Here is a 19287-nt window from a genome sequence, read left to right as displayed (position 1 = left end):
TACAGATCACACATTAAGCACTAACTGCTGAGGGGCAGTGGATCCATTTAACACAAACAGCTGTATAATTGTGCTAATATTTGATATTATTGATGTGCAAAAGTCATTTTATAACCAACACAATACAAAAATAGGAAAACGACTTAAATAAACATTTCTCCAAACAAGATATACAAAGGGCCAATAAGCACATGAAAGTATGCTCAACAACTTAAGTGAATTCAAACTAAGACCACAGTGAGATCCCACTCCATACCCATTAGGTTGGCTATTATCACAAACAAACAAATAAACAGAAAATAACAACTGTTTGTAAGGATGTGGAGAAATTGGGATCCTGATACATTGATTGCTGGTGGGAATGTAAAATGGTGCAGCCACTGTGGAAAACAGTATGGCAGTTCCTCAAAAAGTTAAACATAGAATTAGCATATGATCCAGCAATTCCTGAAGGATTGAAAGCAGGGACTTGGTTACTTGCAATGTTCATAGCAGCATCTTCGCAGTAGTCAAAAGGTGGAAACATCCCAAATACCCATCCACAGATGAATGGATAAACAAAATGTGGTATACGCATACAGTGGAATATTATTCAGCCTTAAAATGAGGGAAATTAGCCAGACACAAAAGCCAAATATTGTATGTTCCCACTTATATGAGGTACCTAGAGTAGTCAAATGCAGAGTCAGAAAATAGAATGGTCGTTACCAGGGGATCGGGGAAGGAAGGAATGGGAAGTTAATGGAAACGGTTTCAGTTTGTGAAGGTGAAAACGTTCTGAAGATGCATGGTGGTAATAGTTATACAACAGTGTGAATGTACTTAATGTAATGCTACTACACTGTGCATGTAAAAATGGTTGAAATGATGTTTTATGTATAATTTAACACAAACTTCTAAAAAGAACGAAATTCTGATATATGTTGCAACGTGAATGTATAACTCTACCTATACGAGGCACTTAGAAGGGGCAAATTTATAACAACAGAAGGTTGAATAGAGGTTACTAGGTGCTGGGGGAGGAGTAGAATGGGGAATTACTGCTTAATGGGTACAGAGTTGCTGTTTGGGATGATGGAAAATTCTGCATAGTAGTGATGATTGCACAACTCTGTGAATGTGCTTCATGACACTGAATTGTATGCTTGAAAATGGTAAGTGTATAAACGAAAATGGTAAATTTTATGTTATGTATATTTTACCACATTTTTTTAAGCTAAATGATCTTTTTTAACCATTCTAAATGACAATAGGAAAGGAGAAAAGGAACACCTCCAAATCCTTATTTAGCATTATCTAATGATATTTCCTGATTCTTTTGAGTATCATCTCATTAAAATAAATAGTGTGCATCACATGGGTGAAGCATGTATGCCTTTCTTGTTCAAGGTACGTGATACAACTCAGGAACCTTGCGGACGACTATCATTTATGAAAGAGCCAAAATCTACAAGAGGCCTGGTGCATCAAGCTATTTGCAACTTAAACATCACCCTGCCAATTTATGCGAAGGTATTGTAATCTGCTGTAGTGCAATTCAGGGAGTATAGTATTTGATTTTCAAATTCTTTAAAATAAATAAAAGCAAAGACACTGAATGCAACCATATATAACAGTCATTTTTGATACCCTGTCCAATTTATGATTTTCCATTTAAGTAAGGGAAAAAGTAGCTCTACCTTATTTCACATTAAATTCACTTTGATGGAAAATTTTCTATAAATACATATTGAATATGGAAGAGAGAAAATTCAAATTTAAGATTTAATTTTTTGGACTAATTTTTAAAAATTAAATAGTTCACTTTGCCTTTCTTATTGTTTTTATGTGCCCTCCTGGCACCATACTAGTACATTTCACCCTACCAAAACTTTATGAGTCTGTTAGCTTCGGTTTACTACCAGTTCACAGGTGGATTATGTATTATGAGATTCAGAGCAACAACAGGATATTTTACCTTGTTGCTAAAATAATTATTTGTTCATCTTGTAACCTGTACTGTTTTAGGAGCATCAAATTAATTTTTCAACTATTTTAACATGATTAGTATATAAAATACTCGCATGTTATAGGAGTAGATTTGAAACATGGTTGAAAGGAAAATTCATTAATTCTTGACCCAAATCTACCTACAGGTATTACTTTCTAGTCAAACCTCTCCCCAGAGTAATCAATCAATTTGATTGATTACTCTGATCAAATCAAAGAAGGCAAGGGGGATGAATTAAATGTTGGGGAGAACTTTATTTATTATTAAAAAAAATTTTAACCAGTATCCCTTTCCTTTTAATGGAAAGCTCCCACATGGCAATTTATAGGAGGTTATAGCAAGTGATCAGTGTGAATTTTAGAGGTTGGGAAGTGGGATGAGTAGTGGCAGGTGAGACCTGGAGGAGAGGTAGAAGTATATTTAAAATCCTAAATCTTGACTCTGCAAAACAAAACATTTCCTATACTTCTTTTTATTTACCACAGTATATTTTTCTTACTTAATTATTCTTATAAATTAGAGATCAGTCACATAGAGATAAGCATGTAGTGTCATGTTTAACATTGTAAATTCTTATTAAATGATAAAAATTAAATGAAATACCAGTATCTGTTTACATAAATTTACATATTATTCCAAGAATTAGAATACAGCAATAGGTATATTGATCCAGTAAGTGGACTGTAATTGCACTCCAGTGGTACAGAATGTACTTTGGGGTTTGTACTGCTGATCACTTTTGAGTCACCGAAGCAGAATACCAAATAAGAACCACGAAGAAATATGTACTGCTGGGGCGATCCACCTAAGTGATATATAAAGATGAATGAGCTTTGTCTCTGATTTCAATGAGCTTTCAATGTGCTATGAAAGAAAGCATTTAGTTTATTATTACTTTTTACTTTTAAGTCAAGATGTATCAGACACAGTTATTAATGCCGTGATGGTCCAGGACAACTTTCCATTTAGTAACTCAAAACAAAAGAAAAAATTGCCAAACAGTGTATAGTTCAGATATATTTTAGAACTTAGTAGCTCTTGATTATAATAGAACTCCTAAATATTGCCTGTGTATTGAAAATATTTTCACCATATGTTTATTTGTGGCTTTTAACATTTTTAGCCAATATCTGTTAATGGCTGAGATATTGTCATCACCATTTCTGTAGACATATGCCATCAAATCCATTAAACGTCAAACTTTGAGGCTGCTGGTAACGGAGCATCTGAAATTAGTATATTTATAATTTTAGTTCTTTTGTCTAGTAGATTAGTCTATTTATAATCTTGGTTCTTTTGTCTCTTGAAGCTACAGACATTTGCATTTAAATCAATCTTTAATTTTTGTGCTTGTTTTCTGTACACTGTTAGTAAGAAAAAATACAAGTATGCTGACGTATGCTTACCTATTGATATCTGTTGTCAGGGTATTTAGTCTTGTCTTTTCTTCTAAATACTCTCCACTCTTCCTGCTCTCTTTTTTCCATCTTGCATGGCATCTTGGGGCGGCAAGGAATCAGAGTCAGATCAAGAACAGGAGGAAGAGGTAATTGTGTGGCATTGTCACTTGTTAATGGCTGTGTTACTGCTATAACCACTGATAAGAGCACATGGTTACCTGTGTCTTAGAAGGGTTACACCGTTGTCCTTAGTAATTAAAGGGTCACGATCTTACTTAACCTCTCTGAGCCTGTTTTCTCATCTTATGGACTGATTTCAGAGGACAGTAAAATTTCCCTATAAATTCTTACCTGTCTTTATGTAGCAATAGAGATTTCTCTACCAACAGCTGAAGACCAAAACCATTATCTCAGTGGTTCTCAAAGGTTGGTCTGGAGACGCCTGGAGGTCAAAACTCTTTCCTTAATAGTACTGAAACATTTTTTGCCTTTTAGCTCCCATATCCTCACAAGCTACATAGGAGTCTTCCAGAGGCTCCATTACATGTGATGACATCATCACCCTGACACTCTGGAATGTGCGCTTGTGTATACTTGGGTTCTTGTATATTTATTTGTAATACACATATTTATTTATATATGTTAAACATAAACAGAAGTTCTTCAGACTCCTCAGTATTTTTTTAGGAGTGTAAAGGGGGGTTAATAACAAAAAGTTTGAGAACTACTGAAATAAAAAACTTTAAGGAGCATATAGTTCATCCATTTGACTATACTAATATTATAATGCAGAACTCTACATATAATGAGCACTTCTTATAAGGTAGATTCTTTACTACGTGCTCCACATACCCCACCAACACTGATCTCACAGTCACCCTGTGAGGTGTGTGCTATCATATCATAGATGATATGTGACAGATGAAGAAAATGAGCCTTAGAGAGGTTACCTTGAATAAATAGCCATTTGAATTATACCTGCTTCGATAGTCAAAGCAAGTGTGCGTTTGTTTCCCTTATAAAGGTCTGAAAATGCCCAAACATTATCATAGAAATGAAAGAAATCGTTGGAAAAGTCCATATATTTAACTGATTAACATATAGCTTCCTGTTTCTAAGATAGACAAATGGAATTGTTATTAGCTGCACGTAAATGTTGTCAAATATACTAATTTTATTTTTTAATGTTATTCTGTTGGATTTAAACTAGAAAACCATAAAGAAAAACATAATAAACACCCTTGTACTCACCAGCTTAAAATGTAAGGCCTTACCAGTTCATAGACTGCCCCTGAATTCACTTCTTTACCGATACCAAGGCAGTGGGGCAGGATGAGAGACTCATTGTCCTGCCACGTATAACCAGATACACAATAAACTTACGACAAGACTGAAGTTATTTTTTCCCTCAACTGTGCAGTCACTCTTTGTCTCTCATATTCAATTTCCTTTCTGTAGTTGATGACTCAATCCCCAAGCTGTTCAAGATGATACGTGCATACCTTGTTGAAAGAGCAACACAATTATGAAACCAACTTTGCTATGTTCAAATGAATTCTTCCATTAGGCTTATGATTTCTCTAATGAGTATTTTCAGGAACTATTCAGGGCGACAGATCCAGTTTGTATTCTTTTCAGGATTTGGAATTCTGGCTTATAACTAATAATGAAACTACTTCTGTAGAATGTAACACCCTGGCATGCTCTTTGTTCTTTCCTTTCTCTCAACTAAATTGACACTTACTGTTTAAAACCTACTTCACTTTTTTCCTGGCCTTTTCCGTAATATGTATTTCTAACATCAAACACACCTGCATCATACCTTCCCAGGAGTAACATGTTAGAAAGGACTCTCCACCCATAGTGTCTAGAAAGGAGATTTGTTTTTCCAAAGTTAGGATAAGAATCAGAGACTCTAGGGAAGAACAGTAGCAAATTACTCTGACCTTCCTCTAGCTTATGGCATTTCCCACGTCTGTAAAATAGGAGCTTACTGTACACATCAGGGGCTGTGAGGCAAGATGCTATTTGTAACCATTCAATTTATGTATGTTTTCTTTCAGATCGATATGACATCAGAAAAAAGTAAGATTTCAAATAAAATTGAGTTTGTTTGAAAGCTGGCTACAATAAAGAAAAGCATGAATCAAGATGCAAGCTAGTTGCCATTACTAACCACTATAATAATTATGTTTTTATACTATCCTTATTAATCATTAATATTTATTTAGAAAAGCAGCTTGGCCAGTTAAATTATGAATATATCTAATTTGTGAGCTAATTAGCAGTAAAATGCAATGATTATTCATCTAAGCATTCACTTTCTTTTAGATCCCTGTTAACCCTGCTATTGCTGTTATGCTTGTTTAGAAACCCACCCTACCGTTTTTGTCCATTTGTTAGCATAATATTGTCATCTCATTTTTTTTAAGCTCTGACATGACAGTATCACTTTTTATATCAAGCAACAACTGACATCAGTAGAGAGCTCATTATTTATGTAGGCTACACCTGCAAAAGTGATACTGTCTTAATAGTTTTCAGCTAAAGCTAACTCTCCCCTCACCCCACCCCGACCCCTACCCCTTACACCTCTTACTGTGGTGAAGTATAACTGACTTTTCTAGGGCTGAGGTCTAATGGACTTTTGTGAAAACTTTCTGAAAAAATTAAGAACCAGAAAAGCAAAAATTAAAACCTCCTGGATGAAATTATTAATCACAGCAGTATGTCATAATAGTGCTAATTTTAAATAATGATTCAAAGCCTAAACGTAATCTAGTACAAAGAGAACTGGTTTTTACAGACTTTGAGAGAGCTATCTTAGAGTTCATTTCAGGTTTGTAACAGTCAATTAAATTTTTAGTGTGTTGAACTGTTTCTGGTGACTCTAACTTCTTATGTGGAAGAAGTTGAGTTTTTCAGGTTTCCTTCTTGCTTTTATGCCCCAAATGCTCTAGAAAAAAATCTAATTTTTAATGTTTATTCATTTTAAGATTTATTTTGATTCACTGTATTTCAGGGTGCTATTCCCAAAAGAAGAAAACTTAGAACCATGTTTAATATGGTCATCAGGCCCTATGCAATAATCATCAGGCTTTTTTTCCCCCCTTCTTTTGAAGTCCTAGCACAATGTAATTTACTGCTAAGTTATTGAAATACTTTCAAATGAGAGTCTCCTTACCCTCATGTTAAATCATTATTCAGGATGAGAATATTTGAAATTCCGGATGTTTTCATTGTTTTATATCTGAACAAATCTGTATTGATATAAAGTAGTTTAATATATCTTTGTATATGCATTTCACATAGTATAGCTCCTCAACATATACTGATTCTCTCAAGAGAAGGCATTTATGTTTATAAAAAATTTACATTATCATTGCCTTCATTAATTCCTCTTTTTAAAGAGATTTTATTATCCCACTTTCTTCTCTGGGACTACGATGTTTATTTAAATGGCCCTTTGTTCCTTGGATACAAGCTAGTAGGAATTAAAAATTCATCCATCTGGCTCAATCATTTTTAAAAAGTTACTATATTGCTATAATGTCATAGATCCTCCTGAATGACTCCCAGGTATTGTGACTGCTTTAAAAGTTTCAAATATAGACTCATGTTTGGCTTTCTTTTAGTATAAAGACAATCAAAAAATAATCTTCAACCAGGCATGAAATAATCTCCAAAGGAGGGCTCTGTTGAAAGGACTCTTTCCTAAGGTCTTTTCAAGAATAAATCCCAAGAGAGTTTGAGTTTTCCCCCTTGCCTTTAAGGGGTGCAGGCCCCCACTACCTATGCCTCAAACATACTGCATCGAGCATCTTGTATGTGGACTTTTAGGGAAGTAAATATGCTTCACCACAGTAACGTTTTCCATATTTGTTCTAATTTCTTACCATTCTCCTGCCTGCACATTTCAGCAAGGCCACCTCTCCCACCAGTTTTATTCCACCTTTGCTTTGCATGGAAATAACTTGGCTTACATAAACTGTGCGTGTGTCCTGTGTGACTGTCTCTGATTTGGGTTGCCATGCATCACATTTTAACTTTGGACTCACATATAAGTTTAATCACAATCGTTGTTTTTGTTGTTTTTCTTTCCTTTCCTTTCTTTCCCTCCTTGGTCTGTCCATTATGTGTCTAAACAAGGAGGTTGCTCCAAGGAAAGGACCATGCCTCTCAGCACAAGACTGTTCGTTTCGTTGTTGGTGTGAATTTCCCTTAGATGAAATGCCGGTTTGCAGCTGATTCAGATATATTTTACATAGTCATTGTGTATTGGCAGAACTAAATATACTGAATTCCAGATTTTCGTATGATTAAACAATGTCTATACATCATTAGACGATATTCTGAGTTTGCTACTACTGGCTTTCTCCTAGAGGAAATCAACTTTCTGCAATTTCTAATGCTTTTTTCCTTTTTTTCCCATGTTCATCTTTTTTCAACATTGGTCTGTAACATCTGAACAATCTTGAGATATCTCTGTGTAATTTCACTGCGTTCGTTCTTTGTTTTGTGATTTTGTGTGTGTCTTGATTAGTTGTTACAGTTTTGTTGTATGTGTGGATGTGCTACAAGTGAGAAAATTAAGCAAGTTATTTCCTGCTCATTTTTCCTTTTCAGTTTTTTTTCCGTTAGCCTTGCTTTGCTTTTGTATCCTGAGACCTTGTGGATCCACCATTCCCAGCCCATTTTTGTTGTTCCACCCGCCACAACAGGAAAAGACACTGTGTCGTTTCAGTCCTGATTACATTTGCCAATATCTTTTTTGATTTCCATTTTACTTTCAATGTTTTTCATTCACATCAAAGATGATGAGACAGAATCTACAGAAACATCTGTCCTGAAAAGTCACCTGGTTAATGAAGTTCCTGTCCTAGCAAGTCCGGACTTGCTCTCTGAAGTTTCTGAGATGAAACAAGATTTGATCAAAATGACTGCCATCTTGACCACAGATGGATCCGATAGGGCAGGTTCCCTCAAAGTGAAGGAGCTGGTGAAGGCTGCTGAGGAAGAGCCAGGGGAGCCTTTTGAAATTGTTGAAAGAGTTAAAGAGGACTTAGAGAAGGTGAACAAAATCCTGAGAAGCGGAACCTGCATGAGAGATGAAGACAGTGTGCCAAGGTCTCAGCCAGAGAGAGAATTAGTGGAAGAGGAATGGGTTATTGTCAGTGATGAGGAAATAGAGGAGGCTAAGCAAAAAGCAGCTTTAGAAATCACCGAATACCCATGTGCAGAAGTTAGAATAGAGAAAGAGACCAAAGCAAAAGTAGAGAAAGACTCGACAGGGCTAGTGAACTACCTTGCCGAGGATCTAAATTCCTACGTGTCTCCTCACAAAGAGCCGCCGCAGACGGTGCAAGATCTGGCAGGGGAGAAACGCGAGGCTCCGGGGCCTTGCAGGAGCTCTGAAAGCGAAGGGAGAGCTAAAGAAGCAGCTTCAGAGGAGACACAGAGCACACAGAAACAGCCCAAACCAAGCCTGGGCATAAAGAAGCCAGTGAGAAGGAAACTAAAAGAAAAACAGAAACAAAAAGAGGATAGTTCACAAGCTAGTGCAGAAAAAACTGAACTTAAAAAAGGTAGTTCAGAAGAGTCATTAGATGAGGACCCAGGTTTAGCCCCCGCGCCTCTTCCCCCTGTAAAAGCTACGTCACCTTTGATAGAAGAAACTCCCATTGGTTCCATAAAGGACAAGGTGAAGGCCCTTCAGAAACGAGTGGAAGATGAACAGAAAGGGCGAAGCAAGTTGCCTGTCAGAGTCAAAGGCAAAGAAGATGTGCCAAAAAAGATAACACAAAGGACACATCTAGCTGCATCCCCCTCTCTGAAGTCCGAGAGACATGCGCCAGCGTCACCCTCCTTGAAAACAGAAAGACACTCTTCTCTTTCCTCTTCTGCAAAAACTGAGAGGCACCCTCCAGTATCACCAGTGAGTAAAACCGAGAAACACTCACCCTTGTCACCCTCTGCAAAAACTGAAAAGCACTCACCTGTGTCATCGTCAAGTAAAACTGAGAAACACTCACCCTTGTCACCCTCCGCAAAAACTGAAAGACACTCCCCTGTATCCTCTTCTACAAAAACAGAAAGACACCCACCTGTTTCGCCTTCAGGTAAAACAGACAAACGCCCACCCAGCTCGCCCTCTGGGAGAACAGAGAAACATCCACCCGTGTCACCTGGCAGAACAGAGAAACGCTTGCTTGTATCACCAGCTGGAAGAATGGAAAAGCATTCACCTGTCTCAACCTCTGGGAAAACCGAGAAGCACCTGCCTGTGTCACCTTCTGGGAAAACAGACAAGCAACCAGCTGTCTCCCCCACCTCAAAAACAGAAAGAATCGAGGAGACAATGTCTGTTCGGGAGTTGATGAAAGCTTTCCAGTCAGGTCAGGACCCATCTAAACATAAGACTGGACTCTTTGAGCACAAATCCGCAAAACCAAAACAGCCACAAGAAAAAAGCAAAGTTCGGGTAGAAAAAGAAAAGGGGCAGATAGTAACCCCGAGAGAAACGCATAAAACGGAGAGTCAGACAATCAAACGAGGCCAGAGATTCCTGGTCACGGGACCTTCAGAATCCAGAAGAGCGGTCCGTGCTTCCTCCGCAGGGTTTAAGAGAGAAGATGTAGCTGAAGGAAAGGAGAAAGCGCTCAACCACAAAACACCCGAACCTGTTCAGCCAGCACCTGAAGAAGAAAGCCATAAAGATAGTGAAGTCCCCAAAGAAAAGCTGGCTGATGAACAGGGAGACATGGATCTCCAGATCAGCCCAGACAGGAAAACCTCCACTGACTTTTCTGACGTCATTAAGCAGGAACTGGAAGACAATGACAAATACCAACAGTTCCGCCTGAGTGAAGAGACTGAGAAGGCGCAGCTGCACTTAGACCAAGTGCTCACTAGTCCTTTCAACACAACGTTCCCGCTAGATTACATGAAAGATGAGTTCCTCCCAGCCCTGTCTTTACAGAGTGGTGCCTTACATGGCAGTTCGGAAAGCCTGAAGCAGGAAGGGGTAGCAGGTTCTCCGTGTGGCAGCCTGATGGAAGGAACCCCTCAGATTAGTTCAGAAGAAAGCTATAAGCATGAGGGCCTAGCAGAGACCCCCGAGACAAGCCCAGAAAGCCTTTCTTTCTCACCAAAGAAAAGGGAGGAGCAAATTGAGGAAACAAAGGAAACTACCAAGTTAAAAACACCACCAGAAATTCATTCCGAAAAAGGACATCCCTCAACCAAAGACGTTACTGATGGTTCTGAAGGGCAAGGTGCTGCAGTCACGGGGGGCACAGAGCCCTCTGCTGAGTGTTTGCTGAAGGAGGTCACCCTAGACCCTTCCAAAGACACATGCCCCCCACAAGAAGGTGACGGCCTTGGCAGCCAAGGCGTATCATTAGCAAAAGAAACATCCGAAGGACTGACTGAGGAAGTGTCCTGTGATGAAGGTCCACTTAAATATGTTAGTTCAGCCCATGAGACACAAATGGATACTGAAGCTCAGGGATCCACAGCCACCGAGCCCTCAGATGAGACGAAGGCCTTGCCGCTGCCTGATGCTGCTGTAGAGACAGGCCCAAGGGCTGAGCCAAAGCCCCAGGGGGTCATTAGAAGTCCCCAAGGCTTAGAACTCGCACTCCCTAGCCGTGATAGTGAGGTCCTCAGCCCTGGGGCTGATGAGTCCTTCACAGTGAGCCACAAAGACTCCCTGGAAGCCAGCCCAGTGCTGGAGGATAACTCCTCACACAAAACTCCTGATTCCCTGGAACCGAGTCCTCTGAAAGAATCCCCTTGCCATGATTCTCTTGAAAGCAGCCCTGTTGAACCAAAGATGAAGGCTGGAATTCTGCCGAGTCACTTTCCTCTTCCTTCAGCCGTTGCCAAAACAGAACTCTTCACGGAAGTGGCCTCTATGCGGTCCCGGCTGCTCCGAGACCCAGACGGCAGTGCTGAGGATGACAGCCTTGAGCAGACGTCACTCATGGAGAGCTCAGGGAAGAGCCCCCTTTCCCCTGACACCCCCAGCTCCGAAGAAATTAGCTATGAGGTCACACCCAAAACCACAGATGCAGGCACCCCCAAACCAGCTGTGATTCCTGAATGTGCAGAGGAGGATGACTCAGAAAATGGGGAGAGAAAGAGGTTCACACCTGAAGAGGAAATGTTTAAAATGGTAACCAAAATCAAAACGTTTGATGAACTTGAACAAGAAGCAAAGCAGAAAAGGGACTACAAAAGAGAACCCAAGCAAGAAGAATCTTCTTCATCCTCTGACGCAGATGTTGACTGTTCAGCAGACATGGATGAAACAAAACACACGGAGAGTGTAGAGGATGAAAGCGATGTCCCTGTGGTTGTAACATCAGAGAGCAGAAAGGCTTCTTCCTCCTCAGAAAGTGAACCTGAGTTGACACAGCTGAAGAAAGGTGCTGACTCAGGCCTCTTATCAGAGCCAGTTATTCAAGTGCAACCCCCTTCCCCACTTCCATCCAGCATAGACTCAAATTCCAGTCCCGAAGAAGTACAATTCCAGCCTGTTGTTTCCAAACAATACACTTTTAAGATGAATGAAGATACTCAGGAAGATTCAGGTAAATCAGAGGAAGAAAAAGATCGTGAATCTCATTTATCTGAAGACAGTCATACTGTTTCTACTGATGGCCCAGAGATGTCTTATGATGATCTAAACAGAGATGCTGATCAACAAAAACTTTGTGATGACCGTGGGTATGAAGCAGGGAGTCCCAGCGGCTCAGCCACTCCTGTCTCTTCAGGTCTCCGCAGTTCCACTGGTGATGATGTCAGTGAGCAGCTAGTTATCCATAAGGAATCATTAGCTCTCCAAGACACTGGTGGAAAAGATACAGAAGAAGAGCTTGATGTTTCTGGAGTCGAATCTCCACAAGTAGATTGCCCCAGTGAAAGCTCTTCATCTTTGTCCTCTTTGCATCGTTGTCCAGCATCTGAAGCAAAAGAATTAGACGAAGACATAGTCTCTACATCTTCTGCTACAAAAATGGAGGTCACAAAACCTGACCAAGCTTTTGAGAGCTTACCAGAGGACCGGTCCACTCTAGACTCATCCATTACTACTCAAACTGATAGATCGTCCTTGGATGTTCCAGTGTCTGACCCAGCGGAGACTGATGAAATCTCTGATCCTCAAATCATAAGCCCTTATGAAAATGTTCCTTCTCAACCTTTTTTCTCTAGTGAAGAAAGCAAAACCCAAACAGATACAAGACACACAAGTTTTCACTCTTCTGAAGTGTCTTCTGTTACCATCACATCCTCCGCTGAAGACGCAGAAGTGACAAGTGCCTCTGGAAGAACTGTTTCAAGTGAAGAATCTAATTTTGAGGACGAGAACCTGGACGTAGAACCCAAACAAGAAAGTACCTTGTGGGAAATGCAGTCGGATAGAGCCTCCTCATCTTTAGAGCCAACCGTACCAAATGCATCAACAGTTGCTGGTGAACAGAGAAGCAAAGTCATCATCACAAAAACTGATGTAGATTCTGATTCCTGGAGTGAAATCCGTGAGGATGATGAAGCCTTTGAGGCTCGAGTGAAAGAGGAAGAACAGAAGATATTTGGTTTGATGGTAGACAGACAATCGCAGGGTACCACCCCTGACACCACTCCTGCTAGGACCCCAACTGAAGAGGGGACCCCAACCAGTGAGCAAAATCCGTTTCTCTTTCAGGAAGGAAAATTGTTTGAGATGACCCGAAGTGGTGCCATTGATATGACCAAAAGGTCCTATGCAGACGAAAGTTTCCACTTTTTCCAAATTGGGCAGGAATCCAGGGAAGAGACTCTCTCTGAAGACATGAGAGAAGGGGGTACTGGTGCTGAGCCCCTACAGCTGGAGACATCGGCTGAGTCATTAGCACTCTTAGAATCGAAAGAAACAGTGGATGACGAAGCAGAGCTACTCCCCGATGACCTGAGTGAGGAAGTAGAAGAAACACACGCTTCAGACGCTCCACTTAACTCCCAAATGGAGATTTCAGCCTCCATTGAAACATCAGTGAAAGAGGCACCTTCTGCGGGAGCTGAGGACCTCCCCTCCGTGGGAATGGGTGACACACCTCCCCTGTCCAGTGTGAAGCAGACAGCTTGCCCCGACTCCCCTAAACCGGTTGGACAAGTTCAGTTAGATTTTTCCACAGTCACTAGGTCTGTATATGCAGATCGGGGTGATGATTCTCCCGATTCATCCCCAGAGGAACAGAAATCAGTCATTGAAATCCCTACTGCACCCATGGAGAATGTGCCTTCTACTGAAAGCAGGTCCAAAATCCCTGTAAGGACTATACCCACTTCAACCCCAGCACCTCCATCTGTGGAGTATGAGAGCTCCCTTTCTGAAGATTTTCTACCCAGCCTGGATGAGGAAAGTAAACAGGATGAAACAAAACCAAAGTCTAAAATCCCCACGAAAGTGCCCGTCCAAAGAGTCGAGCAGCAGCCTTCGCATCTAGACCTGTCTCTACAGAAAACAGAGGCTCCTCAGGGACAGGACATGACAAGCAGAGCGCCAAGTAATAGAAGCAAACCTGAATCTGATGCCAGTTTGGACGCAAAGACCAAATGTCCAGTAAAAACTAGAAGTTACATTGAGACAGAAACAGAAAGCACAGAGTGGGCAGAGGAGCTTGAGTTAGAATCAGAGGAAGGGGCCACAAAACCAAAGATATTTGCATCCCGATTGCCAGTAAAGAGCAAAAGCACCACATCTTCCTGCAGGGGGCCCACAAGCCCCACAAAAGAAAATAAGGAGCATTTCTTTGACCTTTACAGGAACTCCATAGAATTCTTTGAGGAGATTAGTGATGAGGCTTCCAAGTTAGTGGATAGACTTACACAGTCAGAAAGGGAGCAGGAGTTAGTTTCAGATGACGAAAGTAGTAGTGCCCTGGAAGTTTCAGTAATTGAAAATCTGCCACCTGTTGAGACCGAGAACTCAATTCCTGAGGACATCTTTGACACAAGGCCCATTTGGGATGAGTCCATTGAGACTCTGATTGAACGCATCCCTGATGAAAATGGCCATGACCATGCTGAAGGTATTTGCCAGCCACTGGGATTCCCTGTGCTACGCATGTCATAAATTTGATATAGTTTTTTTGTGTGTCTGTTTTATTTGGTGATTTGTGTCTCATTTTCTTTAAGCTTTCTGTAGTGGTTACTATGTTTGTGTAAGCCCTTTGTGTTTTGTGCTTTCTCTGTATACTCTTGTCTGTGGAAACAATCTCAAGATTGAGTAATGAGAATGCTTATGGAAAACATAAACATGATCGACAGGCAACGGGGATCTTGCCTTTTCTCTAGCTGCTGCACGTGACGCCATGCAAGCTTTGAGTTTTGTTGTTCTGACGTTCCAGGCTTAGCCTTAAATTAAGCGTACGGATATATTTGGTTTTGTTTCATATTATGAGGATTCATTGCTTTTTCTAATTACCTTTGAGTACTTTAATAAGTACTTAACGATTTTACAATGATTAGGAAGCCATTTACACAAGAAGATTTCACATACCATGAAATTCTAATTGTTGAGGATTTGTTTTTGATTCAGAAAGGTTGGATTTCAGATACCATTGGTAAACACTTTAAGCAAACAATCATAAGGTAAAAACATGCTTTTCATTTATGCGGCAGATGAATGGAGAATGGACTCTGATTAGATGCAGCAGACAACAAAAACTCAAACTTTGCATGATTTAAGTTGACTGTGAAGGGATGATGGCTCTTTGAATTATAAAAAAGGAAACCATAGATGGCTTTGAGAAGTAGCCTCTGGTCTTCCAATATCTCTACAATAAAGACTATTATTCTTAAATTTGGGTTATAAAAAAATGACCATGACCTAAAATGCTGCCCATCAATTAATGGGGGTTAAAAATCACAGGGAAAATTATAGTCTGTGGGAGTATTATATGAGCTTACTTAGTAGTAAGCAGACAGAAACTTTGCCCAAAAGACAATATGACATACACATACATATACATACACTTTATTCTTCCTTCTTCCAAGGTTACCAGAACCAAGATAAATGTTGTTTCTGGCCATACTGAAAAAAGCCACGATGGTCTGATCAACCCATGATCTCGGTCTCTTGTGAATCTCGGATGTGATTTCTTTGCAACATGACCCAGACATGATCTTATACTGCCACAGGCAATAATAGGAGGTCCTAACCAATTACTCCATTTCTCCATCCCATTTATGATTTTTCTGGTGTTTGATGAGCTAGATGATTCTCTTCGGGTGGGCAGTATCCTCTCAGATAATTTTAAGAGGAAAGTCCTAAGATTACTAGAAATCGGTAACTTATATAATTATGTCCAGTGCCTAGTCTTGATTAAAGAGATATGGAAGCAGATGGTTTTCATGATTTTTATTACATTTATTCCCCATTCCATTCCAGAAATCAGGCAAACACACAATCTAATATGATTTAAAATGTAATCGTTAATTTGTGCTATGATTGAATATTTGGACAATTGACTGCCTTTCTTTGGATGATCAGTATTGTGGTTCCTCTCCTGTCATGGACAACCTTTGGCCATTCTGTTTTTGACCTTCTGTAGATCAACAGGATGAGCAGGAACGGATTGAGGAAAGGCTGGCGTATATTGCTGATCACCTTGGTTTCAGCTGGACAGGTAAAATGAGTGTGACCCTTTTTTTTTCAACAAAACCTGCTTGGTTTAAATGACATTGTTGCATCAGCCAACTGTCATTAACAATGAAAAAAGGCCTTTTTTTCCTTTCCTTGAGGAAGAACACATGGAATAGTGAAAAGAATGATACTATGAACTAGAAAATCCAGGGTCTGCATTAACTCACTGCGTGAACCAGGGCAGGCCTTTTATTGTCTCTGGCATTTTGAATAATAGAACTTTAGATTAAGAGATTTTGAGAATATAAGAAGCCCCACTACCCTCCTTTGGGAGCTGTGGATATCTAAACTTTGGGGAGATTATTGTGTTTCAAAACCATTGTTAGTTGTAATTGTCATAAAATTTAATTTGAGATTCAACCGGGGCTCCTTGTTTTAGATGCCTTGAATCAGATATCTTCATCCTGAACAGTACTAAAATTTACTTCAGATGAATGTTGAAGTACATATGAATGAGATGTTTAATAATTCTCTGAGAGATGGGTATGTTTCAGTTTAGAAATTGTATGTTACATAATTTTTTAATGGAAAGTGAATTCTAAAATCAATATGGTTTATTTGCAACTCATGAGTTGTAGGTTTTAAAGCTATACCCTTTCATCTTTCCTGCTACTTAACATATTAAAGCAAGATTGTCCATCTGGATTTTTTTCTGTTTTTGTTGTTTGTTTATTTGTTTGGTCTGACTTCCTTTTATGTCACTTGTGACTACTTAATTGAAACAAGCAGTTTAAAGTTAATATTAATCTCCTTTCAGTTTCTTAAAAATTTGGTATGAATAGGAGATAGGAGTCATTATATCGATAACAAAGATAACTGATAATGTAGAATAAATGACTAAAGCATTTTAAAGTAATTTAAAAATACTGAGCAGATTTATTTAATTGAGGGATTTAGGGGAAGGAAGGGTATCAAAATATCCCTGATTGACTGACAAGTAGGTAGCATTCAGAATTATTTATTTTGCTTCTTAAGTATTTATGAGTGTATATATTAAACGTAATATCTATTATAGTTGGTGAAAATTCAAACCTTACAATCACTGAATGGTATAAAATAAGAAACAAATAAGTCTCTCACACCCACATCTCATCTTTGAGCCCCTTTCCTCAAAGGTAACTGCTGACACTTTCTCATGTATTCAGAAAAAAATCCGCAGTGCCCACATCTATGCTTATTATTTAAAAATAAGCAAAATTTTACTTAACAGTATTCTTCATAAATACTCCATCAGCATAGAAATATCTATGGCCTTCTTTTAAATGGCTATTTAATTCCACTCTGTGGAGGTACCATAATTTTATCAGTGGCCTTTGCTGATGGCTACTTAGGTTGTTTCCTGTTAGGGGCAGTAGACATCCTTATGCACCGATAGATTTTTGTGGGTGTTTCTATAGGGCATATTCCTAGAAGAAAAAAAGCTGCGTAAATATATGTATATTTTTAATTTTGAAAGATATTGGCAAATTGCCCTCCGAAAAGACACCTCATTCACACACACACACATACACACACACACACACACACACACACGTGCCACACATACCTCAATGTATAAGCAACCATATAGAATGTTAATGGTAGACTTTAAAGGAAAACTTTGAGGCTTCTTCCCTAGGTCAGTTAATCCTTCCCAGACCTTTTGTTCATGTGACATCAAATCACAGAAAGGAGTTTATCCAACCACCATAATATAGCTACAACCAGTATTTATCCAAGTACCCAGAAACAGAATTTGTAGTATTTGCAAGTCCCCTAATTATGATTAAAAGTGAGACATGGTCTCTTTCTACTGTTTTCAGTCATTTATTTTCCATTGTCTTGGTTAAGAGTATAAGCCAGTATTAATGGTCTCTTCCAAATTTTGGAATTAAATGGTCCTGAATTTACATATTTTATCATCATTGCCTCAAACTTACTATTTCCACTATGACAGTGATCAATTCTATACCCAAATTTAAGGAAAATATCTGCAGTTAGTGCTAGAAGAACAAAGGCATACGAGAGTCATTTCTAATAAGTAGGAAAAGATAAAGGAACTCTGTTACAGCAATACGAAGAACACATCATTTACAAAATCACAAGGCAAGGTGTAGAGACTCAAACTATGAAGTTAATGTATTTACAGAGGAGTATTTTCTCTTTTAGAATTAGCAAGAGAACTGGATTTCACTGAGGAGCAAATTCATCAAATTCGAATTGAGAACCCTAACTCCCTCCAAGACCAGAGTCATGCACTATTGAAGTACTGGCTAGAAAGGGATGGGAAACATGCGACAGGTAGGTGGAGAGGTATATGTAAAAGGCAATAGGCCGGAGGTAGAAAAAAGTCTTGTTCAACAAACCTTTTATGCAAATTCAGTAAACAGATAAAATGACAGATGCCATCAACCTGAAGTGCTACTGTAAGCAAATGAGAAGAAGCTGTAACATTTCTCAAATATGCATGTTGCATAAAAATTCTTGTACTGTGTTCCTTTGAACAGCATTAACTAGTGGAAAGTGATACTAGCACTGGCTGCTAACAGGAAAGTTATTAAAGTCCTAAAATTTTCTACGTATTGACAGCAGCACACTTGCTTTATTAGCCATTGTCTTACTGATGGTGCATTACATTCAGTTCCTGCTTCCTTTACTCCTAAATAACTAAAATGGGGGGGCGCTTCCCTGGTGGCGCAGTGGTTGAGAGTCCGCCTGCCGCTGCAGGGGACACGGGTTCGTGCCCTGGTCCGGGAAGAGCCCACATGCCACGGAGTGGCTGGGCCCGTGAGCCATGGCCGCTGAGCCTGCGCGTCCGGAGCCTGTGCTCTGCAGCGGGAGAGGCCACAACAGTGAGAGGCCCGCGTACCGAAAAAAAAAATTTTTTAATTAAAATAAATAAATAAATAAAATCGGGGAAAATGTCAAGTAGATATTCTACATAATGATTTATATATGATATTCTGACCACATCAAATAAAATGGGAAGTGATACAGGACATAACTACTTCTTATCCCTCAGCTGGTCTAAGTTTGCCACTTTGTTTAATGCCTCTTTGAAGACCTACCTAGAGACCTCCCTTATCTACATCTAGCCCACATTTATCTTTCCTTCTCTTACCATGATTCTAGGTAGGATTGCCAGATTTAGCAAATAAAAATTGAGAGCACCCAGTTAAATTTAAATTTCAGATAGTCAACAGATACTTTTCTAGTATAAGCATATC

General features: G+C 39.4%; 1 protein-coding gene across 19 annotated transcripts in view; it reads left to right on the top strand.

Annotated features, from left to right (window-relative positions):
* Window positions 1-19287, top strand: part of ANK2 (ankyrin 2) — a 689834-nt gene that overhangs the window by 652800 nt on the left and 17747 nt on the right. For 14 of the 19 annotated variants that reach the window (XM_073804947.1, XM_033856740.2, XM_073804945.1 and 11 more), the window contains 5 exons: window positions 1390-1512; window positions 3504-3536; window positions 5454-5475; window positions 15990-16064; window positions 18230-18361. In XM_073804947.1, coding sequence (XP_073661048.1) covers window positions 1390-1512; window positions 3504-3536; window positions 5454-5475; window positions 15990-16064; window positions 18230-18361 — 385 coding nt within the window. Of the gene's footprint in view, window positions 1-1389; window positions 1513-3503; window positions 3537-5453; window positions 5476-8204; window positions 14466-15989; window positions 16065-18229; window positions 18362-19287 lie in introns of all 19 variants that reach the window. The other 5 variants (XM_033856741.2, XM_073804954.1, XM_073804946.1 and 2 more) reach the window with 2 other exon arrangements.

The sequence above is a fragment of the Tursiops truncatus genome, chromosome 5 (assembly GCF_011762595.2).
Source record: "Tursiops truncatus isolate mTurTru1 chromosome 5, mTurTru1.mat.Y, whole genome shotgun sequence".
Classification (NCBI taxonomy): Eukaryota; Metazoa; Chordata; class Mammalia; order Artiodactyla; family Delphinidae; genus Tursiops; species Tursiops truncatus.
The sequence above is the reverse complement of the archived record's forward strand: the minus strand, read 5'-3'. Positions and strand labels throughout refer to the sequence as shown.